General features: G+C 36.9%; 1 protein-coding gene across 1 annotated transcript; it reads left to right on the forward strand.

Annotated features, from left to right (window-relative positions):
• Nucleotides 1-2,023: 2,023 nt before the first annotated feature.
• LOC132143766 (endothelin-1 receptor-like) lies at nt 2,024-13,290 on the forward strand. Its single transcript, XM_059554279.1, has 8 exons — nt 2,024-2,270; nt 3,472-3,937; nt 6,065-6,192; nt 8,563-8,761; nt 9,797-9,949; nt 10,189-10,322; nt 10,709-10,817; nt 11,928-13,290. The coding sequence occupies exons 2-8, from the start codon at nt 3,542-3,544 to the stop codon at nt 12,063-12,065; spliced, it is 1,257 nt and encodes a 418-aa protein (XP_059410262.1). The 5' UTR covers nt 2,024-2,270; nt 3,472-3,541; the 3' UTR covers nt 12,066-13,290.
• The last annotated feature ends 5,834 nt before the right edge of the window (nt 13,291-19,124 follow it).

The following is a 19,124-nucleotide window of genomic DNA, read 5'->3' on the forward strand; positions in this document are numbered from 1 at the left end:
CGGGCTCTCAGACGACACTGCATCACTCATCGGCATGATTGTGTCAATGACATTACTAAATGGGCCCAGGAATACTTTCAGAAACCACTGTCGGTAAACACAATCCGCCGTGCCATCAGCAGATGCCAACTAAAGCTCTATCATGCAAAAAGGAAGCCATATGTGAACATGGTCCAGAAGCGCCGTCGTGTCCTGTGGGCCAAGGCTCATTTAAAATGGACTATTTCAAAGTGGAATAGTGTTTTATGGTCAGACGAGTCCAAATTTGACATTCTTGTTGGAAATCACGGACGCCGTGTCCTCCGGGCTAAAGAGGAGAGAGACCTTCCAGCATGTTATCAGCGTTCAGTTCAAAAGCCAGCATCTCTGATGGTATGGGGGTGCATAAGTGCATACGGTATGGGCAGCTTGCATGTTTTGGAAGGCTCTGTGAATGCTGAAAGGTATATAAAGGTTTTAGAGCAACATATGCTTCCCTCCAAACAACGTCTATTTCAGGGAAGGCCTTGTTTATTTCAGCAGGACAATGCAAAACCACATACTGCAGCTATAACAACAGCATGGCTTCGTCGTAGAAGAGTCCGGGTGCTAACCTGGCCTGCCTGCAGTCCAGATCTTTCACCTATAGAGAACATTTGGCGCATCATTAAACGAAAAATACGTCAAAGACGACCACGAACTCTTCAGCAGCTGGAAATCTATATAAGGCAAGAATGGGACCAAATTCCAACAGCAAAACTCCAGCAACTCATAGCCTCAATGCCCAGACGTCTTCAAACTGTTTTGAAAAGAAAAGGAGATGCTACACCATGGTAAACATGCCCCGTCCCAACTATTTTGAGACCTGTAGCAGAAATCAAAATTGAAATGAGCTCATTTTGTGCATAAAATTGTAAACTTTCTCAGTTTGAACATTTGCTATGTTATCTATGTTCTATTGTGAATAAAATATTGGCTCATGTGATTTGAAAGTCTTAGTTTTCATTTTATTTAAATTTAAAAAACCTCCCAACTTTTCCGGAATTCGGGTTGTATATTAACATATTTAATTTAATTAACATACACCATGAGATATGAAGGCAACAAAACAATGAATGCTATATAAATAAATGTCAACCAGTGAAACCCCCTACAAGTTATCAGAGAGTGCTAATCAAACCTTGCATTCAATGTGAAAGGATAAACCTCAATCTCTTAACACAACCTGATAAAGCAGCTGTAATGAAGAGGCATTAGCACTGCTATATAAAACATCATCATGGCCCGGTGAGTTTCAATGATATTCAGGTCAGTGTTGTATTAGAATCAAGTACAGTTGCTGTATCAGCTTATTAAGGTGCCTGTTTGCAGTACTGATAGCAGCCTTCCTGCACTTAGACCCCATATTGATAATGGCCCATTTTGCTCGACATAGACATAGGTTGCATAATGGACAGTGATGTAGTCAACCAGGAACTTTGTTTTATACAAGCTTGTTGTTCTAATCGACCTTCTTGAAATCACACTGCCAGGGCACATAATGAAAAAGTATCCAAAATAGCTTCAATTTCTGTAAGGCTAGTGAAGCAGACTTGAACCCAAGGCTTACGTGGGCTTTCATGTTCACACAAGCAATCGCAATCTCCCCTGAGTCCGACCACCCACACTGTGATATTTCGGGCGTAGAAAGTTCAAGAGATATTTGGCTCTCAATCCCACCACCGTCCCCCACACCCTCTCCTGCATAGCTGTCTGTATGGCATTTGAAGGAAGGGACCGGAAGGTGAGTTTGTCATTTGGGAGAAGGTTACGACACGGCGGCAGGAGTTCTGTCAGAGAAACGACAAAGATCGAGGGAGAGAATGAAGGCAAACCTCAGGAGAGGGTTCGTTATTCCTCCTGATGCTCCCTGAGCTTGGGTTGACTGTAGACAGTCAGGCAGGCTGTGCCTCAATGAGCGCTGGTGTTTCCTTTGGGGCCCCCCTCCCGGCTGAGGGGGGAGGTGCAATCCCACCCCGTCAAAGTGCTCTCTCTTAAACACTCACGTACACACACGTACACACACACACAGCAACTCTCTACAGGAAAAGCTAGAGACAGAATGCGCAGCCCCTTCACAGCAGCTCTGGTGCATCGCGGTGTCCAAATGGGATCTTGCTATACACTTTGATAGTTGGTTAATTACTCACATGATACCACACAGATGTCTGGGGGGCTCTAGCCGAATATTCGTCTCACTAACTCACTGACTGACTGACGGGATCCTGGGGAAGGCAGACATTTAAGGAGCGGTAGGTGAAAAACCATGAGGCATTTATAATTCATAAGTGTAACAGTTTGCATGCCGTTAAGGATCCCTTTAGTGCCTAGCTGATGCTAAACTAGGATGCTACTTGAAGGGCTGTCTACTAAATAGTTCCTTGTGTACCAGGTGGTTGCGGGGACTTTGAACAGGAAACACATCTTGGCTCAGAAGTGTTCCTTTGCTGTCAAGATAATGAAAGGGGGTTTTAAATGATTCCAAACAAGATGAGAGTTGATTAACTTTTCTCACTTGTGATTGTCCTGTACGAATAGGCTATGTTTATTACGCATTGATTAACTTATCTGAAAGAATAATTTCTTTGTTATTAAAAAAAATAATAATAATAATAATACAGACATTTTAATATTATTCTTAGCATAAGTGTTTCAATTAGTCAAAATACAAAGCTTTAAGTTATTGGAAAATTTGGTAACACTATACAATAAGGTCCTGTTAGTTAATTTGTAACGGCATTTTTTTCATCTTTGTTAGCATCCGAACTGTTCATGTTAGCTTTTAATAATGTATAAAAAATGTTGCAATTTACATTAATAGTAATAAATGCCTTTTAAGATGTTGGTTTTTTTTCATTGTTAGTTCATGCCAACTAGTTAAGTTAATTATTATTAACAAACAGAGCCTAATTGTTACCAAAAATATATCTGATTGATTTAAAACCTTGTAGTTGTTGGTCTGTTCTTGATTTCCTATTGTGAAATTCCAAGACAGCTTTATTAAGTTGGGGGAACTGCCGTTATGAATGCCAAATGCAAACCAGAGCGGGAATGCATGTTGAGGAAACCAAAGTGATGAAAGCTGTGCAGCGGGCGCTTTTTAAAAATTACAAATGAAAAAACAAAAGCTTGATGCTGTGCCACTAGCTCCATGCCAGCACTGATGGGTACTTGCCGGGAATGACAGAAAAGGCAACGTCTCGTCCCCGTAGCATGACAGTAACTCGTACTGGCACTCTCCATCTGTTCTCCTCCACTAAATCCCTTTTGAAGTCGTGTTGAAGTTTTGCAGACCTAGTGTTATACGTTTAAGTAATTCTCTTTGATTTTATTTTATCCTGAGGCCTGCGTCGCATGTCTCTTTATTTTGTGTGCTTGAGCTGCGACAAACTGAACTCTAACTTGCTTTACGACATGGTTTTGATGTCCATCCTTTTGTTTCCTATCCCACAGCCGTGCTAAACAGCCATAATCAGGCTCATATCACCTCATCTGGAAATCAAAGAGCGAACTGCATTCTGCAATGGGCATTATGACGCTACAATTGTTTTTGCTAATGGCCGTCCTGGCCACTGTTGGAATATGTCACATTAATGGAACAGAGGAAGTCCTTCAAAACTTTACTACCTCCAGAATCAATGTGCATAAAGTTCTCCAGCCTACAACCGGAAATAACTATACCAGACAGAAGGGACCTCCATCCTGCAAAGACCCCACTTTCATCAGGCACTATTTTAAATATATTAACACAATTATTTCCTGTGCTGTGTTTGTGGTGGGAATGGTGGGTAATGCCACCTTGCTGAGGATTATTTACCAAAACAAGTGTATGAGGAATGGACCCAACGCCCTCATTGCCAGTCTGGCTCTTGGAGATCTCATCTACATCACCATAGACATCCCTATCAATGTCTACAAGGTAGGCACAGATCGGTTTCTCTTTATTATTTTCCATTGGAAGGAAGCATGACATCATGTTGCTCTCAAAGGCTACTTTTCACAAAGCCTATAGGGCACTATACAAAAAAGAGTACACGAGCACAGGAAGGGAGAATGAGCTGGCAGAGGAAGTTGGGAGGGGACTTCGATGAACCGGGCAGGGGCGTATATACGGTCATCCAGAGTTTATCTCTAGGGCCGTCCTATTACGGTTAGTGAGGTTTCCCTGATGAGTGCAGCAGGGATATGGCCTGTTAAATAAATAAAATAAACAGGGGACTGAAGGGCTGCCATCTAAATGAATAGCCCTGTTCTGACTAGTGCTTCATCACTAGCCAAAGTCCCTTGTCTGATTTTCGGCTCGTCAGTGAACACAGTTCTTGACAGAGAACAGAGGCCTGTGTTAGCAGCTCGGTCAATGATTTTAATGTATTTATCCAAAAACAGATGAAATATGCAATTCAGACATACAATGATTTCAATACGCTTCTTCACTAAAGAGCATATTTTGAATTTTTGTATTAAAAATACCATCCTGATATTGCAAATAAGAAGCAAGCCTCATTATAAATAAATAAATAAAATGATAAAAAAATATTTTGACATCATCTTTTTTTTTTTAAATGGGATAAAAGAAAGAACATTTCAACAAAACTGCTTTGTTGCTTAATGAAAATCAATGTATTGCAATATTTTTAAAAAACATGTGTTCCATGCAACAAGTAAAAAAAATTATAAATTAATAACAACATAAAACAGGAAATTATATCATATAGTTTAACTTTTTATGACAAAGTACAGTTAGTTCATTTTGTAAAATGTCATGTAGTGTGACATTTATGAATGAATAATAATAGTAATAAAAGATATTTAAAAGGAAAACAATAAAAAAAGGGATACTCCATCCCAAAATGAAAATGTTGTCATTATTCACTTACCCTCATGTCGTTCCAAACCCTGTAAAATTTTCATTCGTCTTCAGAACACAATTTAAGATATTTTGGATTAAAACTGGTAGGCTTGAAACTGTCCCATAGACTGTTAAATAAATAACAGTGGCAAGGTCCAGGAAAGTATGAAAAGCATCGTCAGAAAAGTCCATCTCCCATCAGTGAATCAACCATAACGTTATGAAGCGACGAGAATACTTTTTGTACACACAGAAAACAAAAATAATGACTTTATTCAACATTTCCTCTCCTCTGTGTCTCTTCAAATCTGCGTATCGCCATTTTGGCAAATCTGAGCTGTACGCAGATGATGTACCCTCTTCTGTATTAGCCGTGCCACAAGAATATGTTTTTTATGTGTATTTACACTTTAGTTTGAAAGCAAACATCAATATTTTAAACCGGAAGTGTGGTATTTAGCATGACTTGTTTTGTGACGCACTGAGTCGTTTGCACTCCAGACTTCTAATATACATCAAATAAACATACAAACACACTTCTACAGCTGTGCCATTGATTAAACTCTGCACTCCTCATACAAACAGGGCCAGGATACACCCATGACAAGCTTCCTTTCTAAACCTGAGAATAATCCACATACTTTTCCTGTTTAACAAAAGGCAAGGTCCTCTCAGTGAGCCTTGTCAAGTCCACTTAAATGATGAGACTTTGCAGAAGTCCAAACCAACAAAGAAAAAACCTTCTGATGACACAAATGTCATTACAAAAAAGGGGTACGTACACTTCAAAAAAGGAGACAGGAGGTTTTTGTTTTCAACACTACTGGACTCTTGCAAGGTGAGGACAAGCAAAAGTATACAATGACCAAGGAAGTGCCTGTGCTGATATACAAGCAACCAATGAAACGGCTTTATTTCATCAAGACAAGATGTGGCCTTTAAGGAAAAACAGGATCAGAGAGCAAAAACAAAAAAATCTGCTCTTTAGTTAAGCGAATTGCAGAAATCGAGACTGCTTTGGTTAAACATCTCCATTTCTTTCTTTCTTTATAAATAAATGTCTGGACATAAGCACTTAAAATAAATGAGAACATGTTACTCAAATCATCCCAATGCATTATATTCCACTAGAGTGAATGATTATCTTGGTCATATGGTTGAGGAATAATAGTCATGAATGATCTATTTTTCTTGCAGCTACTTCTCGAAAAATGGCCATTTGATGACAACTCTTTTGGACTCTTCCTGTGTAAACTGGTGCCTTTCCTCCAGAAAGCATCTGTTGGGATTACAGTACTCAATCTGTGTGCTTTGAGTGTGGACAGGTAAATCACAGCTTCACTATTTTGATGTCAAAGTGTACATGATTAAAAATTGCAGACATACTGTATAATTAAATCTATAATCTAAAACATTGGTTCTTGACAGACCTGTATCAGGTCTGTTTGATTAGTGAGACATTGAAAAGGTTGGGGGAGCTCCAGAAATGGGTTCAAAACAAAACAAGACAAAACAAAACAAAAGGCAAAGGAAAACAAAACAAAACCAAACAAAAGGCAAAGGAAAACCAAACAAAAGGCAAAGGAAAACAAAGCAAAGCGAAGCAAAACACAACACAACACAACGAAGCAAAACACAACAAAAAACAAATACAAAGTTGAAATACTGACCACTTTCAGTATTTTGTTATTCTAAAACTCATTAACTTTTTGCCTTTTATAGAGTTTTTTTGTTTGTTTTGTTTTTCAGATGCAGTTTTTCTCTAGAAACTCCTATATAATCCAATAAGGCTTGAAAATCCTTTTACCCATAAAACCTTCTCTAATTTGACCTTTAAACTTTGGGTCACACTGAGGTTCAGGTTCAGATTTCACTGCTGGGGTCTAAAAGTCAGGGATAGACAAAGGTCAGAAGCTAGGTTTAGGGTGTCACGTTTTAATCTTTCACTCACCTACTCTACCTACCAAGCTATTTTGACTGATTTAGTCATTATAATACAAAAAAAAAACTTTTTTTCCCACAATATTTGTCACAGTAACAGTAACTTAATGCTATGTAATGTGAAATAAATCTGCAGTTGCATTCATTTTTAATTTTACAAAATGCAAAGAGGTCATCTATCAATTAACTTAAATTCTTTAAATGTAAAAGTTTTGTGTGAGCCATAAAAAATAATAATAATAATAAGTCTTGGTATCTTTAACAAAACAAAACACAAAAAAAATAAACAAAACACGCGAAACACACTGAAAACTTTCAGTGTTTTTTTTTTTTTTGAAGCTCATTTTGGAAACATTTTGCATTTTAATTTATCATCATTCTTTGAGTTTTTCTTAAGATGGAGTTTTTCTACAGAAATTCATATACTGTAAGCTAAAAAAATAAAGCTTGTAAACTCTTTTTCCCCAAAAATAAATAAATAAACATTTAAAGCTGTATTTCCTGTATCTTCTTAATCAGGGTGCTTCTCATGAAACCAATCTCAGGAAACATTTGCTTGTGATTAGGGGAGTGTCCAGTTTTTGTTTGAATCAGGGCACTTCCTCCAGTTTAAGGTCAGCTCTAATGGGCACCTCTCATTAGAAAGTATTTTCCTCATTAGGAGGCAGAAGCCACCTGCCCACCTCAGTTTAATCACTGCCATAAAGAAGAAGAATGGCTATCTTGTCATATATGTTTATAGAATAAAACTAAACTAAGACATTATCCTTTTGCAAAGTTTAAGCCAGAACCTCAATAAATAAATAAATAAAACAATCTGACAAATTACCTCAACATAATGTGAGCTCCTTCTGATAAAAAAGACTATATTTTATTCTTCCAGACAGTATTGTTTTTTTGTTTTTTTTCTTTCTCTGTCTGAGCAAAAGATGTTTTATTGTCATCCAGCACTATAAAAGCAAATCTAAGCCACAAATGTCCAGCAGCCTGTCGCAATTTTTAAAGAATGAATCACTTGAATCAAACGTCTGGCCTTAATTTCACAACAGGACGGCTGCTTTTAATTAGTTTGTGAATCATGCCGAGGAAATGTTCAGCACAACTCGTCCGATTTGTGTTCCCCATGTTGTGTGAGCTATGTCTTTCTCTTCCATCTGAGTGTTTGCAAAGTGGATACATCTCCACTTAGTGAAATATAAATGCCCCATTGTTGTTAAACAGGAATATTCAAATGGGTCATAAAAAAAAGATATAGTTACGTATAAAATCTTGATGCACCGTTTTACAGAAAAAAAAACACAAGAGGAAAGATATTAATGAAACAAACAAGCAAACATGATTTTAAGCAAAGGGAAACAAGCAGCCAGGCAAACCAGTGACTTTATCCAAACAAACAGCTGAAGTATATCGGTGAGCATTTTAATAATATGAATATTAAAATGCAAAGCAGTCTTTTCATTAATCTTAGATCAACCTTTAAGCATATTGCAACTATAAACTAGTAGCTCAATGTTGCCACAGCTGCACAGCGTTATAAAAGCTTTCCCATGCGATAGGAATCTGATCAGTCAAGCTTCACAGGTGTTGACGTGAAAAAAAAAAAGATGGTGTTGAAGACTCCACATTCTTCTCTGAGGTCATTCACAGAAATGTTTAGTGCACATGAAGTGGAGCTTCAATGATATGTATTTGTTTTGAAACAGATGAGCAGTGGTCTGAGAGTTTTGTTAACGGTTGTACCTTTTGTGGCTCAGGTACAGGGCTGTAGCGTCCTGGAGCAGAGTGCAGGGGGTCGGCGTCCCCCTCTTCACTGCCATTGAGATCATCTCCATTTGGGTAATTTCCATCATCTTGGCTGTGCCAGAGGCAGTGGTCTTCAACATGGTCACCTTTAACTACAGGAACCAAACTTACCACACCTGCATGCTCAAGCCTGAAACTGGCCTGATGATGGTACGCTCCAACCAGATGGATGTCATGCAGACATCTTTTCCCCTCATTCACATAAACTCTCCAACACTTTGTAATAAACAGTGCATCCTGTCCGGTTGACCCCGAGCAGGATGCCATGCACTATTTCTATGATCTTTTACAAACTTTGATCCTGGGAACAACATTTTGCCAAAACAATGGACAATACAGGGGGATAAACGTAAAAACCTTTTCATACCTTGGTTTTCTTCAGTTGCTCCATGCAGGCGATATCTGGAGATTTCTTTTTCTTTGTTCATTCCAAAGAAGCAAATTGATAACAGACCATGAGTGCAATTACCGGCTGATGTATCTCTCTCAAGCAGAGCCATATGTGTGGATGAGAAACAGAGTTCATTCTCTCATATGAACCCTGCCATTAATCACAGAAACAACAGACAATTCAGACGAGACTCAATACAGCACAATTCAATTAAAAAAAAATATTAACATTGTGTTGAGGTCACTTTGTGTACCTTTTTTTTCTTTTTAAAGATAATTTTTACAAAATAAACCTAGTAAGGTGGTCAGGACACAACGCAAAATGATTTTCTCCTAAAAGAAAGACGAAGAAGAAGTTATGTCTACTACTTTTCATGTTAGCTAATATATACATCAGTTCAAAAGTTTGGGGTCAGTAATATTTGTACTGAACTCAGCTAAAATTCTTATTAGAGTAGTGTATTGCATATTTTCCAAGCATTTGGTCTCTTTATTGCTATCACCTCTTTATTTTTCTTAGTGGTTTAATGATCTTCTGGCTTCTAAACATCCATCAAAGGTCCAAGCTCACTATTAAATCCATATTGAAATCTTCTGAGGCCATTTTTGATACTTTTACTCCTGCAAATTAACTATTTTAAATAAAGTTGCCATAAAAAATGGTTTTATCATATAAGAGGAATTAAACATTTTTTGTCACAACTCAGCCCTTTACTACATTAATTGCATGACACATTAACTGTGTTTGTTTACTGTAGATGTAATGGATACTGTATGTGTTTTATCTTCTCTCAGTTCTATGTAAATTGGAAAGACTGGTGGTTATTTGGCTTTTACTTCTGTGTGCCACTGGCCTGCACAGCTATTTTCTACACCCTCATGACATGTGAAATGCTCAACCGCAGAAATGGAGGCCTTCGGATCGTCCTCAGCGAACACCTTAAACAGGTAAGTCCTCTTTAATACTAATGATTATAAACTTCCAAGTTTGCATGATAAAAACACTAATAATATTGAACAGTAAAACATTTTGCATTTACACTGTATTATTGTCCTTATGAACATTTACATGATATCGTCTTGTATGCACTATTGTGGGTAAAGCCTTTAAGTTTGAATGTGAGAGTATGTTATACTGTATAAGGCTGAATATACTGCTGTTCTAATGGCTTGTTTATGCTCTGCAGCGGCGTGAAGTGGCTAAAGCAGTCTTCTGTTTAGTGCTGATCTTCGCTCTTTGCTGGTTCCCTCTTCATCTCAGTAGACTGTTGAAGAAAACAGTTTATGCTCAAAATGATGAAAGACGTTGTGACCTATTAAAGTGAGTGAGCCTTTGCCAATTTGACTCCTAACATTGAGTGGAGTGATTTATTTTATAACTTACATACTTGTGCTGCTTGTGCATAAGATATTTTTTCTGACGTAAAAGTTATGGCTTACAATCTAAAGTGTTTATAAAGTTGTGCTCATAAGATTACATACCCCTTGGAGACAGTAAATTTTGTAGCAATAAAAAAACAGTAAGTAAATAAAATCATAAAAAGTAAATCTTTTAAATCACACACACACACATTATTTTTTTTAGGTTTTATGAACTTTCTTAGTAAAAAAAAATATAGAAAACAAAAATTTATTATGCAAAGAGTATGTAAACTCGGAAGTTGAATTTGATATGCAACAAAACTAAATAAATGTCCAAACTTTCAGCTTCCTGTTGATCATGGATTACTTTGGCATTAACTTGGCCACTGTGAACTCCTGCATCAACCCCATCATCCTCTATTTTGTGAGCAAGAAGTTCAAGAATTGCTTTAAGGTGAGTTTAAAATGGCTTTCTGCTTCCTTCATTTGCCTGCCACTGCAAACAGACTTAAACCACTGTTCCTAAACTTATTTCATTGTGTCTTCACAAAATCTGAAAACAGAACAAAATTTGCAACAGAACAATCTATCAGCAAATTATGTTTGAATTAAAGAGACATATGTTTAGGGTCCTGTGAGTCATTCTCAGAGAGAGATAAGCAATGCCCGGCCCATACTGAGTGAGGTTTACCGACAATGATGTCAGACCCTAAGTAGGCTCCTTCTGAGTAATGAGGATGATCACAAAGATACAGTGCAACTGAAGTGTTTGTGCGATGAAGCAAAACAACAAAAACAACTCAAAGTTCATGGGCCTAAATACAAGAAAGTTGACGATTTGAGCAAGACATGGTGTGGATCCAAAAGAAATATTCAAAGCTGATTTACTATGGGCCAAACTTAGAGCTGCAGATAAGAAATACACCTCTAACACAATACAATGTGTACTGCTTAAAATCTAAACCAGGCTCATTAGAAAACTGTCCCTGTAGCAACATTTTTGTAAAATATTGTAGCAGATTGCTTCTTGCATGTTTCATGGAACTTTCAAATGGAAACGCCCAGTGAGTTGCGCTAAACAGCATACTTAAACGTGTCTCTGAAACAGATGAATGTAAAGCTTATTAACTTTTTATTCTGATGGCCCTTCTATGCATCACAGCAGTTTTAAAGCGTAATGTCCGGTGAATGGCGCTAAAAGACCTATGCAATATCGAGTTTGAAAATAACATATCACCAACCCTAATCTTAACAGTGTTAACAAAAGTAAACGTTAGATAAAAATGCATTCGCTAAAGCAACCATGTCATTTTAGCTTTCCTTTATAATTCTTTAAGCTGTTTTATCAGGCGTTGCGACTTGTATTTTATGTCACTCATATCCGAGGATTCCGAATCAAAAATGCAATGCTTTACCAGGTGAGCTATCGAGCAAGTTTACTATGTCAGAAAAGCCATACATATAGAGCTGGTAATATAATACAACAGCAAAATGTATTTGTTTACAAATCATGCACTCATGTTGGTACAATCAAATAATTTTTCGTTGTTCTTTATCATTGCAGTCATGCTTGTGCTGTTGGTGTTACACCAAGAACCAGGTGTCCAGCTCAGGCCCAATGAACGGCACTAGCATTCAGTGCAAAAACCATGAGCCCGGCAACCTCATTACCGACAGAAGCCTCCGCAAATACAGTGATTGAGAGGTGAAGGACTCACTCCAGTCAGCCTACATGCTTTAAACGCATAGAAGCAGACATCATCCAGTGTCAAACTTTGAGGTGGAAAACATTGTAACTATTTTTATGAAACTAAAGTTCCTGTGCTCTGCACAGTATCAGGCTGTTTTTATATATAGCATCAGACCAGACAATGGACCTGATATATAAGAGCTACAGCAGCTGTTCCTAGACTTTCAGAGGGTTGTTTTGAAGTGAGCTGTGTGAGAAATGGTGGGAGTGAAGACCAACAGCAACAGGATGCAGCTGAACCTAACAGCCAAGAATTAACCTTCATCAGGAGCTTGACATGTTTTCCTTATGTAAAAGCTGACCTATGAGCATGCTCTGGATCGTCACTGTCCGACGTTACTTAAAGGAAGAGTGAAGTGCTCAATCTGTGTTTTCTGTGTTTCTACCTACAAGCTTTGCCAAAGAAACTCCCTGCATGTCTTTATTTAGTTGTTAAGTGAATCATAATGTGCGCTGGACGACACCTCTGTTTATTTAGTGGGGTAGGAAGATAATGAATATATGCCTTTGTGTTTGACTGCCAAATTAAGTTTATTGTGTGTATGCTTGTTTAAGATGAAAATGTAAGCTCAGAATTAAATTAAAAAATCAAATCATGAACATAAGACAGCAACTGTGAAATGAACCAGCTGGATTTAGTTCCAGCAATAAGGAGGCAAATGAAACTTGGACCTTGCTGGGATTTAAGAGTAATTTCTAGGAATGCATCCAACTGAAACAAATGCTGTGTTATAGGGTAAAGAAAGGGAAAAAAGAGCATAAGGGCGCGGGAAAAGCGGCCATTCTGTAATCAAACAAAAACGCCCAAGAGATACAAACATATCTTTGTCTTTTTTTTTTTTTTTATGAAACTGTGAATTTTCTGTGTAGAGAACTCATACATGCTATTAACCTTGCATAAATTAATATTTGTAATATTTAATAGCCTCAGTATTTGTATATCATCTGTATTTTAAGTTGAAATATTTTTTGTTGAAGAGGTTGTAGGAAAAAAAGTTTGGGGTCAGTAAGATTTTTTCTTCAGGAAATAAAGATGCATTAAACGGATCAAAAGTAACAGTAAAAACATTCAAAATGTTATAAAAGATTTCTCTTTCAAATAAATGCTGAACTTTACATTTCTGCTGAAAATTGCATTTTTAAACATTCAAATAGAGAGCTATTCGGAATTGTAATACTATTTCACAAACGACTGTTTCTACTGTACAGACAGATGAAGTTTTTTCTAAAACCAAACTACAAAAAAATCTTACTGGCCCCACATTTTTGAATGGTTGTGTATATGGAATTTTATGAAATCCATTTTCTCCTTTATGTATTTTGAAAGTAATATGAATGAAATTATACACATTCTGACAAAGACCTATATGGGTCTTGTTAATTTGGCTTGCTGGTGAATATAAAAAAGAAAAGGTCATTTTTGTAATGAAATTTGATGTCACAGAATATCTATATGTTACATGTGTGCTGGTCTTCAACACCACCACTGAGTGAGGAATGCTGCACATTTATATTTTATTTATATCAATTCAAACATATTATAGCACTATAACAACCAAACAGCTCTGTTTACTCTCTATGTAATGCAGTACAGTGAATAAACTATAGTTTATTTTACATATCATGAATGACTGGTTAAAACAACACTTTTTTTACTCATAGATTGTTATAGCATCAGTTCAGTTTTCTAGATAAGCTGCTACTTATGTTTAAGAGTATTGGACCAGACTATTGATTCTACCACTTAAAGCAATGTTATCTTATCTCTAAGTGTAATGGAGTTTCAGTGTTAAAAAAGAAAGGTGCCTTGTGACAGCTGTCTGTTTTTGGCCTGGGAAGAAGCTTCAGTTTGCAAGTGCTTTGTGATGTACTTTGACCCAACAGGCAACACAGCCCCTCCGGGTCACCGGTGTCACCCAGAGGATGTGAACGGGGCATACTAGAGGATCAGATGTAAACTGTGGAGCCATCGTCTGTCTGCAATGTCAGTTTAGAAAGTGTTTATTTGGACAAAAGTACTGGTTTGGACAAATAAATGTGTTTTTTATTTGCTTGTGTGGATTCTTCTAAGTAAATAAAGAAGTGTATATAACGGAGAGGATGCTTATTTATAAGCACAATAGATACAATTGTTGGTCTGCTCTCAGACATGATTCCTCTGAAAAAGAACATCATTTGTTTAATGCAAAGTTAAATGCACTAACAGTTACACATTTCTATTTTTTTTTTTTGACTGATATATTGCAACACAATGTTCTAAGCTGAATATAAACCTACTCCACCAGCCAAAACAAGCATGGACTTAATAATTTAATCATTTGAAAATGTCTTTTTGTTTGTTTTAAGACATTCTTTATCACATATGAAATTAGATATTGAATTTGGAAGAAAGAGACAAGTCTGCTTTGAGACTCTCGTCAAATTATTCAAATCACATTAATGGGAAAATATGACTTATCATCTGAGGTCTGAGATATTCTTTCTCATGCACATGAAACTGCCTTCAGGGAGAAGGAGGAATGGTTTTAGGAATTTGGTGGGAACCTCTGCGCTCGCCAAGGAAGAAGCAAATGAAGCTCAAAGGCAACTAAAAAGGCCAAAAAAATAAAAAATTCTGAGTGCAATATGCACTAGTCAACATTTGAAGTGGATCGAAAACTATAGCTTAGGCTTTACTCTTTTAAAAAGTATAATATAATACAACATAATATATAAAATAATTTAAGATCCTTTATAATACTTTAAACTGCCTTCAGTTAAGGTCTTTTAACAAAGCACAAATGTTCTAAGGAAAAACAGCATTATATTGTAGCTCTCTAAGGCCAAACGCTCCATTACAATCAAACAGAGATAAACTTTGGCTGTATCCTAAGGTTTGTTCCTAAAACTGTGTTCCACCATGAATTATATTAATAACACATTTCTGATATTACATAACACCACTGGTATTATACTTAAAAGGTAAGAAACCAACGGCATTTGGATCAAATCTGTGGACAAATGAGTCTTAACTGTGAGAACATGCAGTGCGGTAAGCTCTATTTATGAGCATGAGGTAACCTTATCTGTCACGCAAGAGATTTCAAAATCATCCACAAATGTATGCGATGACTAAGTGCCAAAAAACTAATACAAAGTAGTGAGAGCGGTTACACATCTAGAGCTTTGTTCATCACATATAAGCGTGTAAAGGTTATTTTCTAAAAGTATTTGATTTAATTGACTGCTACTGAGGATTGGATAGACTCATTTGTGCACAATATCTGTCATAAATATTTGACTTATTTCCTGTCTTGAGGATATCCATCTGAAATTCATGAAGATCAAAATTCACACATGTACAAAGACATAAAGCCATGAACCATGTTCCACTCTCTTCATTTAGCCCAATATGTACTGATGCCTAAATTACACCCAAACCAACACAGAAGCAGAATTCTCCTGCTGGGAGTCAAATGAGATGTGGACGTCACTCAGCATTTAAACTTTAAATGTGTATCCAATTTTCTCAAGCACACCGCCTGTTTGTCTTCCCTGCCCCGACATGGCAGAGCCCCGCATGCCATTTTGCAGCGCTATCCCTCCAAGTCATACAACAAGACGCTCACATGAGTGTGGCAAGAGCGATTTCTAATTTATAAAAGCCAAAAGGATCGATTCAATATTCATGAACAATCTGTCCCATCACAATGAGCCATTTCTTTAACCGGGGGACATTATGATGACAGAGCAGTGACATAAAGGAAAAGTTCTGCCTCCTACTTCATAGCAATCCACAAACAATGTGTTGTTGAAGTTCGTTCCTTCCTAGATCTAAAAAAAAAAAAAGGAAAAAAATAGCTTTGAGCTTTACAGGTCAAGCTCCTGCCTCTGCTTTCATCATGGAAAGTCCAAGCTGTAGCTGATTTTCCATGTAAAAGACATTTTAACTTGTCTTCCACATTTGGTGGGTAATTGAAACAGCAGTGGAGCTGCTCGTATGTCTTTTGCGGGACTGCTGGATCTGACAAGGTGAGACTGTTTAAAATCAGGCCTACCTACTAACATCTGTAAATTTAAGCTATTGCACACTCAAGGTTATTTACAATTGAATTATTAAATAAATGTATCAACTGCATAAACTAAATATATATCTTTTTTCAGGACAAAGGTGAAATGTGTCTTAACTCCTGTTTTATATCCTTGCACAAGCTTACAGATAAAGTAAAAAAGTTGTTTAGCTATAGTCTAGGGTTCTGTGCAGTGTTACTCTTCACTGCTGGATACAAACACAATGTACATTCGTGCTGATATGGCATTTGTCGTAATTAGTTTAGTACGGGGGGAAGAAATACAACTTTTTCATCATACCCCAGGAATCTTAATTAGAAACAGTAATTTGAGGACTGTTCTGTCTGTTGTTCAGGAAAACAAACAAAAACATAAAGCGCATTCTTCCTGTTAAAAAAAGAAAACTTAGAGTAAAAAAAGAAAAAAAGTCTTAGAGACATTGCTGGCTTTTGTCCAGGAATACTTTATATGGAATATAGAGCGAATGGATTATTTGGATAACCCTGCATGAAAAGTGTTAACACACACTGCCATCTAGTGAACCACCTTCAGCCTGAGCACTTTCACCTTTTTTTTTCGCACAAGACTTTCACTTGTTCTTAGGGTAGTCCTAAAGAAATTTTAAATGTTATATATGTATTAATCTTAATATACTATTATGTACTAATCTTTTCTCACGAAGTACAATTTTAAGTAAAACTTTTCTACTTTTTGTTAAGAGATTCTCCAAAATAGCATGTACATTTCAACAAACTTAAAGGGAGAGAAAAAAAAGGCAACAAAACATCACAAAAGTGGTCCATAAAGACCAGGCAAAGGAAGGGTTACATAAGGTGCACACATAAGTGATGATGAATATTAACCTTTCACAAAATAATTAATCTCTTAATCTGTAAAAATAGAATAATACGAATAAAAACAATACAAAAATAGCTGCAGGAAAATCCAAGGAAATAAAGTAGCCTACTAATTTCATGTCTAGTTAATTGGCCTACATTTATATCTAATCATGTTGAATGACAGAAAATGTATCATTTAAATCAGCAGGCTCTTTAGTTTAATTTTATATATGGCATCACAAGCTTTTACCTTTATATTAATAAAATACTAGAAACATTATGGTTGATTATATGATGAGGATTGACGCCCACAAAAATGGGTCCAAATCTGTCTGTGCAGAACTACGCATACTATTCGCAACGAATTGAATTGGAAACGAATATACGTTACTCAATATTCGTTTCTAATGATTTTTGCCCATTTAAAGTAAGGTTTCATATAAGTTTAGCATTTTAGATTTCAATAATAGTGGTAGGGGTTGTTATTAAGAGATGTGTCATAACAAATAGTTTGAAAATGTAATTACCTCAGTAAATGAATTAAAAATGCTAATGTTTTCGAACGCCTGTACAGCCTACCAGGTAACGTTAGTGGGGTAAGTTCTGTTTTTACTTTATTTATTTTATGGATAAGTAAGTATAAGACTTGCTGACAGATACAAGTACTAGTCACTAACAGCAAAGAAACACTTTTTACACACGTCGAAACCTTTTTTTTTTTTTAAACACACCATCTGATCCTTTATGGATTGGGTTTGTTAATTGTTAATTGAGACTATGGAATAATATTCCGGACTTTATTCAAAAGGAATTGCAAATTGTATTTGCAATTGCCTTTTCAATTTGTGGACGCATAAAATGTGACATAATCCAAACGCAAATGCAAATCGCGCATTACCATTTGCATTTTCGTTTAAGCGAACGCACAGTGTCTGCCAAATTTAAAATGGAAATGCAAAGTCCGTTTGCAATTGTGTTTCCCATATCTTACGAGCTATGAGCCTGTCATATTTAAATAGCAATATTAATTACCACATTTGCCTTTTCAATCTCTCTGCACTGTGCATGTAAACTGCCAAAACTCAAATGGAATCGCAATTCCTTATGCATTTGAATTTCCAACGTCTACACGGAAACCTGTCAATCAAGTAACAGGGGTGGGGCCATTTTATTGGGCGTGTTTGCATTGGGAAGTGACGTCACTCACAGTCGACGGTAATAAAAGAGGCAATTGATATAATATTTAGTTTAATTTGTAATGACTGTATATATACACATTTTCCTGAACTAAGTACATTTCTGCTGCTATTATTATGTTTAAATGAAAAATGAAAGGAGGCAGTGGTATTTCATATCCTTTTTTGTTTTATTGTAAATATACAGTGATGAAAATTGCAGTAGTCAAGGCGAGCTGACTGAAGTTATCATGTACGCTGCTGTTTGCAGAATTACCGGACCTGCGTCCTCACAGACATCACACTCCCGAGTCGAATGCACAAAGTCTGAACTACTGAGGATGCATGTCCGAAATCAGCGTCTATTTGCCTAATCTTCCAGGTGTTGCGGTTTAACTGGTTACCGTGTAATCTGGTGACCAACTTCCTGGTTCAGGACAGGTCTCTGCTGCAGATGTGCTGGAACGACGGCAGCAGACTCTGCAATTCTGAAAGCACAAACTGACATGATATTAAGTGTTTAATAAACGCAGACTTGCTCATTGCATGATTCAGATATTCTTGTAAAGATTACAAGTTATTAGTATGATCGCCCGTTTCGCGGCAGAAGTAAGTAGGATAAACAAAAAAATAAAGTACGTCTGTGATGGCGCGGGTTTCGAACACGCGCTAAAAGACGGAGCACCGCACCACGAGACAAGATTCACTAACCACTGAGCTACCGATCTACACCGAAACAGCTCCAGATCTCTCGATTGAAGACAGGACTCTCGGCGTCACATCGTGCTGCTGCTGAATCAAGGAAATGTGACCGTGTTAACTTGTGACCTGTGTTTACCTATTATGAAAATAAACCATAGCAGACCACTGACTACATTTTATGGTTCATGATGTTAAAGAACATTTCATAACGTCTCAGACAACTGTACATTTGTGGCTACTGTGGT

The sequence above is a fragment of the Carassius carassius genome, chromosome 7, assembly GCF_963082965.1.
Source record: "Carassius carassius chromosome 7, fCarCar2.1, whole genome shotgun sequence".
In the NCBI taxonomy this organism is placed as follows: Eukaryota; Metazoa; Chordata; class Actinopteri; order Cypriniformes; family Cyprinidae; genus Carassius; species Carassius carassius.